Below are 19,714 nucleotides of genomic sequence, written 5' to 3'. Positions count from 1 at the left end.
CACCACACCCCTCCCACATCAGCAACCTCTTCCATCATTGTGGGACATCCACTGCACTTGGCAAATACATTCTGAAACACTGCTGCACCACATGGACGGTGGTCCACATTGTAGTCCACACTCTCCCCTAATACACTCAGTGGGCCATGGCATGACTCACAACATTCAGCATCCATCCCTACAGCACCACCCAGGACAACTGCAAATCCTGAAAATGCCCCCACACCATATCTCTCCTTCCATCTCCCTATTATCAGCAGCCACCATGGCCATCCTGTCCACATCACTATTACAATTTCTTTCCTTACTAATCACAATTCAGTTCCTAGGTTATTCTCTAGCATTCTGTCAGTTGGCATTTATATCCCTAGACTACCATTTTCAGCCACATACCCATTTATAAACTAGCTGTTTCTATTTGTTACCATCCACTCTATACATTTCCACACTTTTACATTAAAGCTAATTAAAACTTCTACATACATTAAACAACAGTAGTCCATCTCAGTCCTCCTCTTATCTCCTTTAAGAATGTACCACCTACCACCATGTCTTGAAGATATTTTCCTACAATTTCTTTTGGAAGCTTTATGGTTATTTTATATTTAGGTTTTTGATCCATTTTGAGTTAATTTTTGGATAAGGAATGAGATAGGGGTCCTCTTTCCTTCTTTTGTCTATGGATATCCAGTTCTTTTAGCAACATTTGTTGAATGAACTGTTCTGCCTGAGCTGTGTGGGTTTGACAGGCTAGTCAAAAATCACTTGACCATACAATGTGAGGGTTTGTTTCTGAACCATAAAATTGGTTCCGTTGGTCTATGTGTCTGTCATTATGCCAGCACCATGCTGTTTTTACCACTATAGCTAGGTAATATAATTTAAAGTCTGGAGATGAGAACTAGCTTTTCCTTTTTAAGATGTTTCTGGCTATTTAGGACTCCTTACACTTTCAAATAAATTTGATAATCATGTTTTCAATAAAAAAAATGCTGGTGAAATTTTTAATAGGATTGCATTGAATCTGTATATCAATTTGAGTAGAACTGATGTGTTTATAATATTTAGTCTTCTGATCCATGAGCATGGAATGTTCTTCCAGTTATTTAGGCCTCTTTTGATTTCCTTTAACATTGAGTTGCAGTTTTCTAAATACAAGTGCTTTCCATTGTTGGTTAAGTTTGTTCCTATTTGAGTATTATCAGTCGTATTTTATTTTCCCTACTCTTTGACACTTTTAGTTACTTTTATTGATATAATCTTTATTTCTAGACTCTCTTCCAGGCCTTTCTCTCCTGTCTTTTCTTTTCAGGCTCTAGCACACCCTTTAGCATTTCCTGAAAATCTGGTCTCTTGGTTAGAAATTCTCTCATTTTCTGTTTATCTGTAAATATTCTAATCTTGCCCTCATTTTTGAAAGACAATCTTGCCCAGATATAAGATTCTTGGCTGGAAGTTTTTCTCTTGTAGTATCTTAAATATATCATACCACTGTCTTCTTGCCTCCATCGTTCCTGGTGAGAAATTAGCATTTAATCTTATTGGGTATCCCTTATATGTTATGCATTGCTTTTCTCTTGCTGTTCTCAGAATTCTCTTTTTATATTTGGCATCTGACATTCTGATTAGCATGTGTCTTGGAGTTGGTCTGTTCAGATTTTTTCAGATGGGAGTATATTGTGGGACATGGATATCTATGTCCCTCAATATGGTTGGGAAATTTTCTACCATTATTTCTTCAAATATTCCTTCTAACCCTTTTCCCTTCTCCTTCTGGGATACCCATGACATGTATGTTTGCATGTCTTTTGCTGTCTTTAAGTTCCCTGAGACCTTGTTCAATTTTTTCCCATCCTTTTCCTCATCTGTTCTTTTCTATGTTAACTTTAAGAGCCCATCAATCCTTTCTTCTGCCTCCTCAAATCTGCTATTATATGATTCCAATGTTTTTTTAAAATTTCATTTATTGTGCCTTTCATTCCCATTAAATCTGCTATTTTTACATGTATGCTTTCAAATTCTTCTTTGTGGTCATCCAATGTTTTCCTAATATCCTTAAACTCTTTAGCCATCTCATTGAATTTATTAAGGAGATTTGTTTGAATATCTATGATTAGTTGTCTCAACTCCTTTATGTCATCTGGGGGCCTATTTTGTTCCTTTAGCTGGGCCATATCTTCCTGTTTCTTGGTGTGGATTGTAATTTTTTGGTGTCTTGGCATCTGGCTTAGTAGAGTATTTATTCTTGGTGCAGTTTTTCTCTTTAGTTTACGGCTTCCTGCCTTTTCTCTCTTGCTGGTTGTGTAGTAGGAGTCAAGGATGTACTTAGTGCTGTAAGCTGTGGAGGCTCAAGCTGCTCTCATTGCCCCAGGGACTGATGAAGCTTCTTCCAACTTTCTCCTTTACCAGGGATAGGACAGAGTCACAACTGTGTAGAATAATCTAAGTTTTGCAGGCCTAGACTGTAGTTACCCAGAGAGATGGAAGAGGCTTTGAACCCCTTTCTTCCCTGCCTAAGTCAGGGATGGAGCTGCAGGTGTGGGCTGCAATCTATGCAGTGTGGGGCCAAGATGACAGCAGTTGCCCTGGTAGACTTCTGATTATTCAGTATGTACCAGTCAAAGATACCTGCAGTTACCTGTATATGCTGGTACAGGGCCCGCCAACCTCCTCCCTGCCAGAGGTGGGGCTGAAGCCTAGTCTAGGGTTGCAGGCTGATCCAGGTGAAAGAAACTGGTTCCTACCATCACTGTGATTTTCAATCAGCCCGGCTTCCCCTCAGGCTGGGGGCAGAGTCAAAATGGCGGCTAACGGCCTCTTTCTGACTTAGACAGATTCACGTCCCAGCTGTTCCTAGGGTTATACCTTAGCCACTGAGTCTACTTATCAGTACCCAAAATCGATGGCCAACCATCTCCTCCTCTCCTGTTTTTGGGAAATGGAGCATCCAGGTCCAGCCACAGAATAGCTCCTGGGGTGGCTTGTGCTGCCAAATAGGATGATCACTGGCCTCTACAGCTTAGCTGGTAATTTCCCTGAGGCTGGCGCAGGTCCCCTCCAGCTTCCTCCTTTCCAGAGGTAGGGTTGGGGCTTAGGCTAGACCTGCAATCTTATCTGGATGGAAAGAAGCCAGTCCCTACCAGCACTGGGATCTTCAGTCTGCCCCACTTCCCCTCATGCCAGGCGCAGAGTTAAGATGGTGGCTCCAGCCTCTTTTTGTCTTGAACAGGTTCAAACTTTAGTTGTTCTCAGGATTATACTTTAGCCCCCTGAATTTACTCATCAGTAGTTGAAATTGGTACACAACCATCTCTTCCTCCCCCGTTTTGGGGAAGTGAAGCTTTCAATTCCAGTTACGGAACAGTTCCTGAGGCAGCTTGTGCCTCCAGTGGAGGATGGGCAGTGGAGGATGGGCACTTATGAATCTTCTGTGTAGATGGCAGTCTCCTCCTTTTGTTTCTTCAGGGACATTGCAGGGTGCTCTTCTGGTCTCCTGGAGCCCCCAAACAGGTGCTTCAGCTAGCACCAGAGAGCTCTGGGTGTTCACTAACTGCCCTGTAACAGGAGCTGACTCTAGGAGTGCCTTATTCCGCTGCCATTTTGCTGGTTGTCACTGGTCACTTTTAAAAACCACTTTTCATTTGATGTCTTTAAACGTATGTCCACACCTCTATGTGGTTTTATAAAAATGCCTACTTGTGATGTTACACTTTTTCTTGGGTACAATCTCTTTTTCTTTTCTTTTTAACATAATAAACTTTATTTTTAAAGAGGTTTTAGATTACAGAAAAGTTACATCAAAATTATGAGGGATACCCAAATATCCCCTCCCTCTCCCACACCATTCCCTGTTTTTTTTTTTTAATGTAGTAGTACACTTTATTATGATGTATCTGTAAAATCCACTGATGAAAAAAGTGCACATTTAAAGAAATAACTCACTTGTGGTAAGGACTAACCTACCTACAGTGATAATCTAAAAAATAAAACCATCATTGTGACATTTATCAGTACGTCACACTTCTAACAAGCACTGAATAGGCAATTACCATTGTTATAGCCTTTTTAAAAAAAATGTTTTTATTTATTTATTTTCCCCCCTCCCCTCCTCCCACCCTGCCGTTTTTGCTGTCTGTGTTGTCTTCTTCTCTTCTCATTTTCTCTCCTCTATGATTCACCAGGATTTGATCCTGGAGACCTCTGATGGGGAGAGAGGTTCCCTGCCAGCTGCACCACCTCAGTTCCAAATTTCTGCAGTGCTTCATCTTGACTATTCCCTTGTCTCTCTTTTGATGCATCATCATCTTGCTGTGTGACTCACTTGTGTGGGGCACTGGCTCACCACACAGGCACTTGTGTGCGGGCACCAGATTGCCATATGAGCACACTTTCTTTTCTTCTTTTTCACCAGAAGGCCCCAGGGATTGAACCCAGATCCTCCCATATGGTAGTCAGAAGCTGTATCAGTTGAGTCACATCCACTTCCCTGTTATAACTTCTTTAAAGCCAAAAACTTAAGCACAAATCAGAATTAAGAGAAACTTAAAAAAAAAGAAACTTCAGAATGTTCACATTTACATGCATTTTTGGCTGAAGTTTCAAAGATTCCACAAATAACAAAACTACAACTTTGAATCAAAATGACTATTAAGAACATTTAAGCCTTATGACAAACTTACTCTACAGAAGCAAAGAAAACAGAGTGAATAGTAACAGCAGTATATTTCTAGGAGAGAAAGCAATCAGTTATTCCCTTTATCATAAAGCAAAAGTCAATTAGTCAACATTTTACTAACACTAAGTTATTTTCTATTCAAGAATTCGCTTTTCAAATTTCGCCTTTAAAATGTATCCATCCATATATTTGGATTAAATTAAATTTAAACACCAAAAATATGCTCAGAGTTATACTCTTAAGTATACACCATAACTTTTAAAAGCATAGTCCAAATACTGTCCATTAATGCTACCATTTAGATTTATATGCTTCATCTGAAAGACTTATCTAATATACAGGAGTTTTGCCCTGTTTCTCCAGAGTAAATATCCCTGTATCTAAAACTTTAAATGATAATTAAAAAAAAAAAGATTCAAATAACTCATGCTACATGTTTCCTTCATCAGGCTTTGATAAACTCTTCTCCAAATCTCTAACCCTTGTTTTTTCCTTTCAGGCAGCAGCATTCCTTTAGTTTCTCTTACAAGGCTGGCCTTTTGGTAACATATTCTATCAGATTTTTGTTTGTCTGTGAAGACTTTGAACTCACCCTCATATTTGAAGGACAGCTTTGTTGCATAGAGAATTCTTGGTTGGCAGTTTTTCTCTTTCAGTATCTTAAATACATCCTACCACTTTCTTCTTCCCTCCATGGTTTCTGATGAGAGGTCAGCACTTAATCTTACTGAGTTTCCCCTGTATGGGATGCTTTTCTTTTCTTTTGCTGCTTTCAGAATCCTCTCTTTATCTGATATTTGTTATTCTGAATAGTAGGTGTCAGGGTAGGTCTGTTCAGATTTATCCTGTTTGGGGTGCGTTGACCTTCTTGGATATTGATATTTATGTTCTTCATAAGGGTTGGAAAATTCTCAGTCATTATTTCCTCACATATTCTCTCTGCCCCTTTTCATTCTTTTCTTCTGGGACACCAATAATGTGACCGTTTGTGTATTTTGTATTATCATTCAATTCCCTGAGACTCCATTCCATTTTTTCTACCCTCTTCTCTTTCTGTTCTCTTGTCTTTTCCAGTTCAGATGTTCTGTCTTTGAAATCACTAATTTTGTCTTCGAGCAATTCAAATCTGCTCTTTTGTGCCTCTAATGTACTTTTAATCTCATTCATCGTGTCTTTCATTCCCGTAAGGTCTGTTACTTTTCTTTGCAGGCTTTCAAATTTTTCTTTATGCTCTCCCATTGTCTTTTTAATATCCTTTATTTCTTTTGTCATATTTTCTTTATAATTTTTGAAGTGTTTTAGGAGGGTTTTGTGATTATCACTGATTAATTGTATTAAATCTTGCATCTCTTTAGGATATTTGGTTTGTTCTTCTGTCTGAGCCATCTCTTCCTGTTTTCTAGTATGGTTTGTAATAGGCATCTGAATATGTCGGTGTATTTACTCTGATGGGTAATATCTCTTTCTTGACTATTGTTTTTTTTTTCCTACAGCCATTCTTTGATATTTGGTTCAGCTTATTCTCAGTCTTTAAAATTACCCAGCTTAAGGTTTCAAAATTGGGACAGGGACTCACTATGGGGCACAGATTTTCTCCCAGGGGTTGGGTATAGAGAGTGGGAGCAGTTTTTGTCCATGCAGTTTCCAGACCCGCCAGCAGATGCACTAGCCAGAGCACCGTTCCATGGTGGGCTTTCTTGTGTTTCTGTGTTCCTTGTGTTTCTGTGTTGACTTTCCAGGTCGGTGATTCAAAGCGTCCTCTGTTGGCCAAATTCACTGAAGAAAAGCACCCTGACCTCCCCTTTCTTTTCCCTTGAAACAGCTGACAGGGGTGAAGATGTCTGCTCTCCTCTCAGTCAGCTACGGATTTTACCCCAGCTTATTATCTTGGGGATGGGGGAGAGGAGACTTTCCTTCCTGCCGGGGGCTTGGTAACTCACGTTTATCTTTTCAGCTTCTTTGTCTCTGTTCCTTGCCCTCCTAGGAGTTGTGTAGCACTGTGCTGTCTGCTGAGCCCAAAAGCAGTTCCTCGGGATACCTTTTGGTTCTTTCTCTGTTGTTTTTGTGAGAGCGTTCAGCTCTGACTGCTCATCTGTTGCCATCTTCCTGCAGTCCTTTCATTCTTGCTTTTCATTACACCCATATAAATTCTCTTCCCTACATCATTGCAGAAGTTTGGTTGTTGAATCCTACATGTCTCCCTCCATGGTCTAACTGGATAGTAAACATTACCTGGTTCCGCAATGGAATCTGACCAGAATATTATGAGAAAGAGAACATGTAAGGAATAGGAATTAAAAACTAAGTTATTAAGGGTGAAAATCAAAGTTATACAAACAAAAAGGATTGGGATACTTAAAATAAAATTAGCATATTTAAGCAAAGGAAAGTAAAAAGTGAAAACAAACAAAACCAAATATTTAGAGAATAAAAGTAAGCCTTGAAGAAAATGGGGGGAAGTCAGTACTCTTTGGACAGCCTCTGTCCAAAGACAGGTGCTTTTTTCACATGCGAAAAGTAAATACAGCCAGCTGCAACAATGAGAGCTTGTAATGTATATTTTCCTTAGTGTCTTGTGAGAGTTGGAGAAGATGGTTAGAGCAGGCACAGCAAGGTTTTATCCAAAGCATCTCTTCAGGCATGTCTATTTTCTTGCCCAGATTCCTCACTTACCCTAAGTCTACCCTTATATCTCCTTTTCTTTCCCTCTTTCAGATTCTGATAAAAAGTCTTCTCTTTTGTCTTTAGCAGTTGAACTTTTGTCCTCAGCCTGGGCATCCCCCCTAGCAAAACAAGCCTGGCAATTGACAGCTAGAAAGACTTACTAGTTCCTCATCGTGCCCCTGGAGGTCCTGCCCCGGCTTCCGTTTCTTATCCGTGTAGCCACCTGGGAAAACTCTCTTTCCTGGGAAGAGAATTCTGCCATTATGAAATAAGAATTGTTCCCCAGGTTTTTTCTTTTTCTTTTTCATAAGAAACATATAAATAATACAAATGACAAAGTAAGAGTAGAAATTATTTAGAAGTCTCAGACGTTAAAAGGACAGGTGGTAATATTTCAACAAGAAACTACCATTAAAATCACATTAATCATAACAAGATATGCTAGAAAACAAAAACACAGAGCTAAAGATATGAATATGGAATAAATGTATCCATAATGTAAGGAATCACCAGAGAATAAAGCCAAAATATAAAAAAAAGGTAAAACACAAACAAGAAAAACAAAGCACAGTTCAAAGCAGGTAAACAATAGGAGCATTGCCTGGGTTTCAGTAACTCCCAGAGGCAGAGGACAGATCCACATAGCTCATTTATAGTTCAACTTTCCTTCTGCCCTGGTGCTGGGTTCATTAGGCTCCCTTTCAGTATTTAATTCCAAGAATGAGATGCAGCTGTTAGCTGACACGATGATGTGCTTGGCAATGAAACAAAACAAAAACAAAAGGAAAAATAAAAGCAAAAAACACAGCTCCTTGTGTGTATTCTATCCGGTTTTCTACAAAGAAGTGACACAGTATTCCAAATTAAGCCAAAATGTCTGCCGTATAGTTGTGAAAAATGAAGAAATTCTTCTACCTATTCAGAAAACGACAACAAACAAAAACGTATCCCCGTCAGAAGAGAAAACGTTAGTTGGCAAAAGTGGTAAGAAAACCAAACCAAACAAAAACACCCCAAGAGACTGAGAAGTCATCTGGGAAAATGAGATCATCTCATAATCTTCCCCCCTTGTTTTTTATTCCTAGAAAGACCAGCTTCAGGTGTCTACACATGCTTGTCTTTTTCTTCCCTACTTAGATACTTGGAGAAAAAGCGCCTCTGCTTCCCTCGGTTCTTCTTCGTCTCTGATCCTGCCCTTCTGGAAATTCTGGGGCAGGCCTCAGACTCACACACCATTCAGGCCCATTTGCTGAATGTGTTCGACAACATAAAAAATGTCAAGTTCCACGACAAGGTTTGTCTAATTCTACTTGGTGCCAAGCATTCACCATCTTTTAGTAGCCCAACTGTCTCAGTTAAGTAGCTCTCGGGGTTACTTCCCTGTCCATTAACTCTCATGGTGAGAGGATGATAATACTAGGATGGATACCTGAAAGTTACTAAGGGTATATGCAAAGTACTGAAGTACCAGAGGGCCCCTGAGTAGACTAACAAAGGAGAAGGGTCACTTTCCTAGGCAATTTTTGGTGGAGGAACAGATCTGAGGCTATCTCTCAGCAGCTGTCCAAGTGCAGTCACCCTCAAGTTGAATGGCCACTTTTGGGTCCCACGAAACTCCATAATTCTATAAATTTGTTGGGAGTGTTTAAACAAACGTTTCCAATCAAACATAACAAAACCCAGAAAAGACTACCACGTGTCCAAACTTCTGAAACCTGTTTAAAATAATCAGATTGTAGCAATCTGCACTACTTTATGAGCAAATCCTGGTTTTGTGGGTTCTGAAGCTTAGAAAATAATGTGAACCCTCTGTAAAAAACAGAATACCAAATTAAAAATATAAATTTATGTTCAGGGACTTGGAAGAGTTCCATGCAACTGGGGGGCTGGGAAGTGTAAGGTTCATTGGCTTGTTGGTAGGGCACTATGACACTAAGGGGAGCTTTGCTTGTACAGCTCTAAATCTAAGCCCAAGGGACCAGTATTCCATTTATCAAACAACAAAAACAACAACATCTGTATTTATTTTGTAATTTGCATTATTTCAATATGGCACAAAGAACCTATAAGGTGGGTAGAGAAGTAGGAAAGGCAGAGTTTGTAATAAGAATAGGCAAGAAATTTAGACTTCAAGATGTTTTCCTCCAACATGGCATGTTTAGAAAATGGCAGAGCACCATTTGAACCCATGTCTTAGAATGACAAATACTGTGCTATCCTCGTTATACTATACTGCATAAAATGGAAGTGAAATGACCAACACAGGAGCTGGGATTGAATTAGGAAAAATTACATGCAAACATGAGCTCCTGTAGAGATCACAATGCTTAGTACAAAACTGGAATTCCCCTTTAGAGATTTGCACTGATCATGTTGGCCAGATCATTGCTAAATGTCAACTTAATAATCTTGTGGTGCAGAATGGCAGGTTCTTAGAGAATCCCATTTCATTTAGGGGAACTTTAGGGATTTTCAATCATCATATTTTTACTAAATATTTCTTTTAGAAAAGAAGTTTTTCCCTCTTGAGTTTAGACTATTTGCAATTGATTTAGTATTCCCGTTTAGATTTCTTGGCTTACTTTTTGAAATCGATTCTACATCATATTTGGCTTTGTATTTTATGATCTGTGTCTTAATTTTGGGAAAGATGACACTGACAAGAGGAGAATGGAGGAAAAGTCAAATTTTATTTTTCAGTTTTTATATGAATGTAACTATTTTTTGATTTCTAACATAGGTCTATGATCGCATTCTGTCCATTTCCTCTCAAGAGGGCGAGACAATTGAATTGGATAAACCTGTGATGGCAGAGGGCAATGTGGAAGTTTGGCTCAATTCTCTCTTGGAAGAATCACAGTCCTCATTACATCATGTTATTTGCCAGGCAGCTGCAAATATTCAAGAATCAGGTTTCCAGCTGATTGAATTCCTTTCCTCCTTCCCAGCTCAGGTCAGTATATTAAAATTGGAAATTTTTTTTTAGAGAATAGACATTTTAGATTTAGAAATTGGCTGTTTTAAGCTTCATAAATGGCTATAATTTAACTCTGAACCCATATCAAGATTTTCATAAGGATTCCTTAAATATAGATAAAAATATTTCTGCTACACATTGTTACATATATATGTGTATAGATAGGCTTACATAGGTAGAGATATCTAACATATTGCCTGTAACTTAAAACATTTTTTTCTACTGAATTTCTTTATGTAACAATGTTCATAAATCATGAAAATATATTTTATTAGAAAAATGAGAATATATTTCAGCATTAAAACACAGAAAACTATGTTTTCTTAGTCATTGCAATCAAGAAAGCTTTTGTGAGTACCTACTATGTGTAAAGTGCTGCTAGTTTTGTTAAACCAAGATTAAAACATCTTCTTTACCTACATGTAACTTAAAATCTAAGCAGGGGGAAGTATGACTTAAACAACAAATGACATAAGGAAAAGGTATAGACACCCATGAGTCTCTATATATTTAATAGCTAAATGAACAATCTGAAAAGGGTTCCCATAGAGTTTGAAATCACATATCAAGCTGATGTGATCAAGGATGGCTCTATGTTTGCATAATAATTAATCTCAACTCTTCACTATGTTGTAATTTCTCTTTGATTATATAAACATTCTATAAACACTCATTAAGCCTTCATTATTTCCATAAGGTTGGACTATTAGGAATTCAAATGCTCTGGACACGAGATTCAGAGGAAGCCCTTAAAAATGCCAAGTTTGATAAAAAAATCATGCAGAAAACAAATCAGTCTTTCCTGGATCTCCTGAATACGCTGATAGACATCACAACCAAGGATCTGAGTTCTCTGGAGCGAGTTAAATATGAGACTTTGATTACTATTCATGTGCACCAGAGGGATATCTTTGATGAGCTGGTAAACGCTTTTTATAAATGCTGTGGCACGTACAGGAAAGCAAATACTGGAGGCTCTCTGTGTTTCCCCACTGGAATTAGTTTGATTGAATTCTAGGAAAAGGTTAAATTCTAGCGAAGAATCATCAGCGTCATGGGAACTTGGTTGTCAGATTTCCTTGTCAGTCTTTAACTGAAATTTCAGTCAAATTCCTATGATCTATGCTAGGATGTTAGTGAAGCAATTGGGTGTTATTTCAAATGTTTTATGTGACTATTTTCCGGGCTAAAAGGCCATGTAGTATCCTGAAACGCTTTCATTTGTCTTGTGTTTCTTGTTATTCATCGAAGACCATCAGCTTTTTGCTACAGAAATAAGTACGATTGCTAGTAATACTGTTTAGTACTGACGTTAAGGCTTTTTGATAAATCACATCCTTAACAAGTTGTGCTACATTTGAGGTCACTGATTGCAAATAGTCTTCCCTCATATAGATTGTGACATTCAGGTGTCATGCAGATTTTCTGCCTTTAAAGAGAGAACAGGTTGGAAAAGAGAGTTCAGGAACTATAGAAGATAGGAAAGTAATAAGAAATGGAATTTGTCTTCTCCTATAAAATGTGACATTAGATGAGAGGCAAGAAGCTCTTATTTTCATAATAATTCTCTGGATTGTGTCTCACCCCATTATATAAAAAATGATTATGAAAGATTGGTCCTGATGTAATGGACATAAGGCAGTGCAGTCAAGCTGTTGTAGGCTAATCTCTTCTAATAATAATAAGAACATCATTTGCCTCTCTGAGAAATAAAGGGCTCAGGACAATTTTAGATTTCTTATTTGTCAAAGAAAAATGATTAAAGTGGCTTAAAATTTTGGTTAAAAAATTCAGACAAAAGCACTGCTGGTAATAACCTAACAACTTGCCATTTAGATGAGAGGATGTGATGGCAGAGAAATTTTGGCTCTCTGCCATTCCTAGGAAAAATAATTGAGGAATTAAAAAACCCCAATAGTGTACTTTGTCATAATCATAGCAGATGCCGTTTTCCTAATGATATTGTTTAGTTCTGTGATTGTCAAAATATGTTTTTCGTAGATTGTATTTCATGGTAGGAGAATGGTATTGGGTATTTAAGAGTGAAATTTTAGAAATGGATATCTGGTTATTAAAATTTATCATACAATTTATTCTGGGGGGTGCAAAGTTAGAGGCTTCTCTTGAATTTTCCTTTTCCCACAGCTTCTAAACGATCCTTGTTGTTGATCAATAAGTAGGGGTGGATGGTTGCTATAGTTGACATCTCAGAGGTAGTTGAGTTGTCTTTGAGTTTCATTTACTTCACTTTATCATCCAGATGAATGTTAATGTATATACTTAATTAATGATTCTCGAATCAGTTTTAACATATGCCTTTTATATTTCAGTGTCATATGCATATCAAGAGCCCTACGGACTTTGAGTGGCTGAAACAGTGCAGATTTTATTTTAACGAAGATTCTGACAAGATGATGATTCACATCACAGACGTGACTTTCATATACCAGAATGAATTTTTAGGCTGCACTGACAGGCTTGTCATAACTCCACTCACAGACAGGTGAGGCAAGGGTTCTGTGCTTCCACAGTGCTCCTCCCTAACCCCTGATTTCATCTCTTGAGTTACTTAGGGGATTTTGCTCATTGGGTCCTTAAGATTTGTAGGTTCTTTTATACCAAAGCCCTCGAACTTCAGTAATTTTAACTTTACACATGAGCCTTCGCCTGGCATTTTGTGTGACTGAAACCTTGCTTCCCTTGCCTTCAGTCTTTCACAAAGTTTAAATGACTTCGTTGGACATTGAATGAGCAAGAAAGCTAATTAATTGTCCAGCTGTCAACAGGTGCACATCACAGTGGGTTTCAGTGGCTCCTCTTGTCATTACAGAGAGACAATTAAGATAACTGTTTAGCAGGAAAGAAACTGAAAATGGATACAAGTAAAAAGTGGTGGAGAGGCTGTCGGCCTGTGCATCTGGCATTCTCCGTTCTGCTCTCTGCCTGTTGTATACGAATTCTGTAGCCAGAGCCCCTCGTGAAACTTTCCTAGATTCAGTTTCTTCATCTGTAAAATGGACTAGGCTGTCTCCAAGGGCCCTCCCATGGCTAATCCGCTGTAGTTCACTTAGTCTAATTTGAATTTGGCGATATCAGTCACATTGCGTACTCCCTGCTCAGGGATGCAATGGATACTTGAGAATTTATTACCGCCAAATGGCTGAGTGTTAAAATCAATAATGTGGCCTCAGTAGAAGCTGAAGCAGACTATCAATTGTTAACTCAGAACAAACCTCTGAGCTGAGAGATTTAAACTATAATTAGACAAAACGGGTAAGTTTGACATTATAGCACTGTCATCTGCTGGACTACTACTCCTGCTCATTTGTAATATTGAATGAAATGCTCAAGTTCATTTGAGCGTGGAGGAGTAGCGAGAGATTTGTGTGTTTGTATGTGTGTGTGCACGTGTGTATGATTTTCTAGCATTTGCTTGTCTTCATGCTCTTTATATTCTTTCTCATGTTTGGATTGAGGATGATTTAACCTGGGTGTGGTTGTATGTCCTTTTGGAGTTTTTGCTCCTTGTTTTGAAGTAGTGATGGGGATAATCATGAAATATGAAGAATTCCCAAATGGGAATTTTCCTTGAAACACTCACGGTTTATGCAATTATTTCATAACTTCTCTCATTCTAACCTCCAGCACTTCCTTCCTTCCCCATTGAGCCTTCTCTGCCGAATGCCCTGTTTCTTATTTCATTGAGAAGGTAGATGTAATCAGGAGAGAGCTTGTATTTGTCTTCCACTATTGTGTCCACCATCCAAGCCATCTGTCCATATACAGTCTGCTTTCTTTCTCTTTCCCTGGGTGGATGGCTGTTGCTGCTGTTCAAAGTCAATACCTCTACCAACACAATTATTTCCTCTCTGTGAGAATCATCACTTTTCTCTTTCTACTGGCTTATTCTCATCAGTGTGTACACACTGCTGTAATTTTCCCCATAAAGATAAAAAACTCTCCCATGAGCCCTCCAGTTTCCTTCCCGTGTCTATGCACCCCTTTACACCAAAATCCCCCCAAAGCAGTTTCTGTCCACCTGTTTTCTCTTGAACTCCCTCCAGACTCACTGCATTAGTTTTCTGTTGCATCATAACAAATTACCATGCATGGTTTAAATAACACATTATCTCACAGTTCTGTACATGTATGTGAGACATCTGATGCAGGTCTCCTTGGACTTAAATCAGGGCATCAGAGCCGTGCTCCTTCCTGGAGGCTCTAGGAATTCTCCTTTAGGATATTGGCAGAATTCCCTTCCTAGGCTCCAGGTCCTTGTTTTCTCACTACCACAAACTGAGGATGGTTCCCTGCCGTAGCATTGTCTGGCTTCTGGCTCCCTTCCTCCATCTTTGAAGCTAGCAAGGCTTGGTGGAGTCCCTCTTAGGCTTGACTCTCTCCTCCTTCTTCTGCCTCATCTGACATACTTTTCTGCCTCCCTCAACCCTTTAAAGGACTCCTATGAATAGATTGGTCCCACCCAGGTAACCCAGGATAATCACCCCACCTCGAGGTCCTTAACCTTAGTCACATGACCCCTCTGGCCAAATTCACAGATTTCAGGGGTTAGGACGTGGACATATGTGGGGGACCAGCATTTGTAAAAGCCACCAGTGACTGTTATATTGCTCTCCAGTGGTCACTTCTCAGTTCTCATCTTCCTTGACCTGTCAGCAGCTTTTGCACAGTTGGGCACTTCCTCCTTTTAGATAAACTTTCTTCACGTGACCTCCAAGACCCCACAGGGTCTGATTTCCTCCTCCCATCCTGGTTGCCCTTTATACTCTCCCTGCTTCACCTTCCTGACCTGTGGAACACACTGAGTCCAGACCATTCTCTTCTCCATCTACACTCACTCCTGAGGTGATCTCACGTGGCTTCAAGTATCTGGATGTTGACTCCCCAGTCTGTGCATCAGTCAGGGGATTCTCTGGGCCCATATATCTACTTTCCTCCATGAGAAGTCCATTTGGATTCTATTATGGGTAAATTGGGTTCCCCAAAAAGACATGATCAGGTTCTAGCCCCTGTGATGGTGACCTTACTTGGAAATAGGGTCCTAAAAGGTATGCTTAGTTAAAATGAGGCTAACCTGGATTAGGATGGGCCCTAATCCAATAAGGTTGGAATTCTTATAAGAAGAAGGAAATTTGGATGTCAGGTCAGACAGAAACAGGGAAGAAGGCGATGTGATGGTGGAGGCAGAGATCCAAGTGCTGTGGCTGCAAATTAAGGAATGCCCTCCTGTCATCTTTCCCATGCATGTAAATGGCAAGTCCATACTTCCATTGACTGAAGCCAAAATCCTTGGAGCATCCTTGTCTCCTTTCTTTCTCTCTTACCTCGTTATCCAATCTATCTTCAAATTTGGTAGGTCCTACTTTTAGACCACCTAGAATGTGACACTTTTCACCCTAAATGCTCACTTCTTTTATTTTTCTTTAACTAACTTGATTATGTGAGCAGTGAGTCATTATTTTTTTGCTGGTCATTGGGATTTAATCACAGATTTGCTATTCTTTTGCAAAGGAACATTCCTCACTAAAATTATACTTAAATCAAAGATCAGAGGCACTGGCTATGTCATTAGATTTTTTTTTTCAACTTCCCTGTGAAAATTCAGCAATTCTGGCAGCTATGGTCTCTGGGAAGCTCGGCACTGTGTGGATGATGAAATAAATGCTATAAGAAGCTTAAAACATTTAATGCCTTTCATCAAAAGCTCATGGTGTTTTTAATAACTAGTTCTTCCTTCTACTTCTGAGGACAGGATAGAAAACTGGAATGGTCTTAACTACTGCTGTCACTTAGGAGAGAGGACAGCCGAAGTCAGAGGCTGAGAGAAACCTCCCCACAAGCCTCCATCAGCTCTCTGCTGTCAGAAACAGAGTCTAGTTCACAGTTGTGCCCCCAACTGCTTGCCTAACACCTGGCATCTAGATCTCTGTGAACATCTGTTGAATAAGTGATTTGTGCTGATCCAGCTATACCTTCTTCTCCAGTCCCTCCTGTACTGATTGCTTCTGAAATTGGAGGTGCTGAATGTGACCATGATGCCAAATGAACTATGACCAGCACAAACCCTTCCCTAACATTATTATTAAGTATTCATAGCACATTCAAAGTGATTCATCACATGTTATCCAGAAGTGGTTATGGTTATTATTCTTAAACATCAGCGATTCTAAAATGCTGAAAAAATTCTGAAATGACAATGGTATGTGCATCAGCAAGGTATACTTCCTTGTTGAGAACTTGGTTGAGTTCAGGACCTTTTGGTTCTAAGACATGCTTAGGGAAAAAGGAAAGGAAAGGTTATCAGTGAAAGAAAATCGACGGACATAATAGCAATAATAAGGACTAACTCTGTGCTAGCCCTGAGCTGGGTGCTCACGTATGTTGCCTCTAAACCACACAATGATGCCAAAGGGAATCTGAGAGCTTAGGTATCTTGTTCAAGACTTCACAGCAGCTAAAGGCAGAGTCAAGTGACCAAAAAGCAGGTGGAACTCAGAGAAGCTGTGAGACCTCTAGCCTTGTCTACATTCCATATCAACTTTTCCACTGCAATCCAGAGAAAAGTTACTTCATCTCTGTGGTGCTCTTTCATCATCTGTAAAATGGGAAAAAAATAGCAGTAGAGACCTTGCAAGGGTTTCTGGGCATTCAATGAGGTAACATGTGTGTCCCCGTCTCTTTCCCGCCCAGTATTGGCAGCCGGCGCTTCCCCTCCTTCTCCCCCTCTCCGTCTTCCGCCTAGCCGTTATCTAGACAGCCCACACTTTCCCCTTCCCCTCCCTTGCTCCTAACCTCTTAGCCAGCTTACTGTCCAGTAACTGCCTACGCAAGCAACAGCACCCGCTGGCACCAATCAAGTCCCTTTACGTATCCCTAGACCCGATAAAACCATGTCCCCTTCAACAATAAAGTAGACTTGTGCCTAGACCTTGTCTCCGTGGTGTTCTTGCTTGCACCGCGCGTCCCCCGTGCCTGAGCGGAGAGAGCGAGGGCCCAACGGCTTTGTGCCGAACCCCCTCCTCTCCTTTGACCGCAAGGCAGCCCCCGTCCGGAGAGCCCGCCCGGCCAACCGCGCCGACCCTCCTGGAGGCCCGCCGCTGCCCGCACATGTGGAGCATGCTATGTTGGCTGTTATTATTCCAGAAACTCTGATCTGAAAGTGATATCTAAAAGCCACAGGAGAATTATGACCTGGAATTCAAAGGCAAACTGAAAGTAAGATCAGGCATCCTTCTGGTTTCTCACCCATTTCTTCTCCTTCTCCATAATCAGTTATCTTGAGGACTCAGTCATTCATTTGCCTCTTTAGGAACCCATTCCTAATAAAATGCAGTCCCTAGAAGACCCTCAGTTACTGTCCTCCTTGTTTATTTCCACCTTCATGCTAGATAATCATTTGAAATCCTTTTCAAGTCCAAACTATGGATGCTTTATAGTTTGTCTGTAAGAAACCCAAACCTCATTCCTTTATAAATCAGCTCCTTTTACAATACAGGTGATGCTGGGGGAATTGAGCGCCTTGAGATTTTTCTTTACAGACATTCTTGTAATTCTCTCACTGCAATATTTTATTCGTTATACTGTATAGTAATATGCAGTCAAAGCTGTGTGCAGGTCTAACAGATGCTTACAGAAAGAGATATACAGTATGATTATTTAGCAAGTTATAGTTTAAATATAATGTGATCTGTGTTGTCCAAGTACATGAAATTACAGACTTTTTAAATCAAAAGGAAATTAATCTACCTAAATGGTTCCCAATCTGTTTCACAGGATATTATTCTTTAGATGTTGATAGATTTCTGAGATAAAAAGTTTTACTGTTGCCAAATACGTTTTGGGAATACTATATACATTATCATAAGAAAGCCTCCAAAAAGTAGAAAATAAACTCGCTTAATCCTGATGAAAATTTTCAAACTTATTTGACCATAGACCATCTTCCCAACACAAATTAACATCTGCAAGGATAAGTGTATTTTAGGATATAATCTTGGATATGTTAGGTAAGGATATTGGCCCAGATCTTCCATTTTTTAATCTGCATGGGTTTCATTTCATTGTGATGCTTCAGAAGTATATCTTCTAGCTGCCAAGGCTATGGTCCTAACGATGCTTCTATGTCCTCAAGGTGTTATATCACGTTGGCGCAAGCTCTGGGAATGAGCATGGGGGGAGCCCCTGCTGGACCTGCTGGGACGGGCAAAACAGAAACCACCAAAGATATGGGACGATGTCTTGGAAAATATGTGGTGGTTTTCAATTGTTCGGACCAGATGGATTTCCGAGGACTTGGACGGATTTTTAAAGGTGAGGGTTTGTATATTTTCATTTGATGAGAAATTTCACCTAAGGTGGAATATCTTGTTAACGTTTACTTACAACAATAGACTATGTTTTAGCATCAGTTTTCAACTTTGTGAACCTTTTGGAAAATCTTGAATCCTACCGGTGTTGTGAGCTCCAAATGTTAATAGCACTTGCCTTTTGTGATATTCCTTTGTTGGGTGCAGTTTGGGTGTTTACAGGTGAAGTGCCAAACTCTGCGATGTTTTTGGGGATTCGATGCATGATCTATTTGTTCAACTTCATTTTTGATCGAATTTATCTCCGGCTTCTCTTGGCAGCTGCATAATGCCTTTTTCCTTGGCTCTCCAAAATTATACACTAACTGATTTTTCTATTTAATTTCCTTTCTAAGGGCTGGCACAGTCTGGATCCTGGGGTTGTTTTGATGAATTTAACCGTATTGATCTACCAGTTCTCTCAGTTGCAGCCCAGCAAATTTCCATTATTCTGACATGTAAAAAGGAGCGTAAAAAATCTTTTGTTTTTACTGATGGAGATAGTGTGACTATGAACCCTGAATTTGGACTTTTTCTAACCATGGTAAGGAACCATGAGAAGAATAACTGATTTTCAGCCTTCTTTTCACAGTTTCATGCATCCCCCCTGATCATAGGTCATCTATTTTTCATCTATCAAAATTGGGATTGGAATTTTCCCTCTTGTTTGAAAATCTTTGGTGTTAAACAAAACTCATATAGATAATTCATGAGTTAGTCCCTCCAGTTACAAGGAGAGTGAGATATGTTGATAAACTGGTTTCATTCTAGATTTCTTTTTTTAGCAAATTTTTATTGTCGTTTTTTTTTTAAAGATACATAGATCACACAAAATGTTACATTAAAAAAATGTAAGAGACACATGAATTGTGGCACATTCATTGCATTTGGCGCATACATTTTGGAGCACTGCTGCACTGCATGGATTATAGTTTACATTGTAGTTTACACTCTCCCCCAGTCCATTCAGTGGGTCATTCTAGATTTCTTGAGTCTACATAATGAATCTTTTACTATCATGCTGATGTGCGCTTG

At 39.5% G+C, this 19,714-nt stretch overlaps 1 protein-coding gene across 1 annotated transcript in view; it reads left to right on the top strand.

The window, feature by feature from the left end:
* DNAH5 (dynein axonemal heavy chain 5) overlaps positions 1–19,714 on the top strand; it is a 272,686-nt gene that overhangs the window by 100,041 nt on the left and 152,931 nt on the right. Inside the window, exons 32-37 of the mRNA XM_058306977.1 lie at positions 8,477–8,633; positions 10,080–10,292; positions 11,014–11,238; positions 12,647–12,819; positions 18,466–18,644; positions 19,036–19,223. Coding sequence (XP_058162960.1) covers positions 8,477–8,633; positions 10,080–10,292; positions 11,014–11,238; positions 12,647–12,819; positions 18,466–18,644; positions 19,036–19,223 — 1,135 coding nt within the window. The remainder of the gene's footprint in view (positions 1–8,476; positions 8,634–10,079; positions 10,293–11,013; positions 11,239–12,646; positions 12,820–18,465; positions 18,645–19,035; positions 19,224–19,714) is intronic.

This window comes from Dasypus novemcinctus, chromosome 2 (assembly GCF_030445035.2).
Source record: "Dasypus novemcinctus isolate mDasNov1 chromosome 2, mDasNov1.1.hap2, whole genome shotgun sequence".
NCBI lineage: Eukaryota > Metazoa > Chordata > Mammalia > Cingulata > Dasypodidae > Dasypus > Dasypus novemcinctus.
The sequence above is the reverse complement of the archived record's forward strand: the minus strand, read 5'-3'. Positions and strand labels throughout refer to the sequence as shown.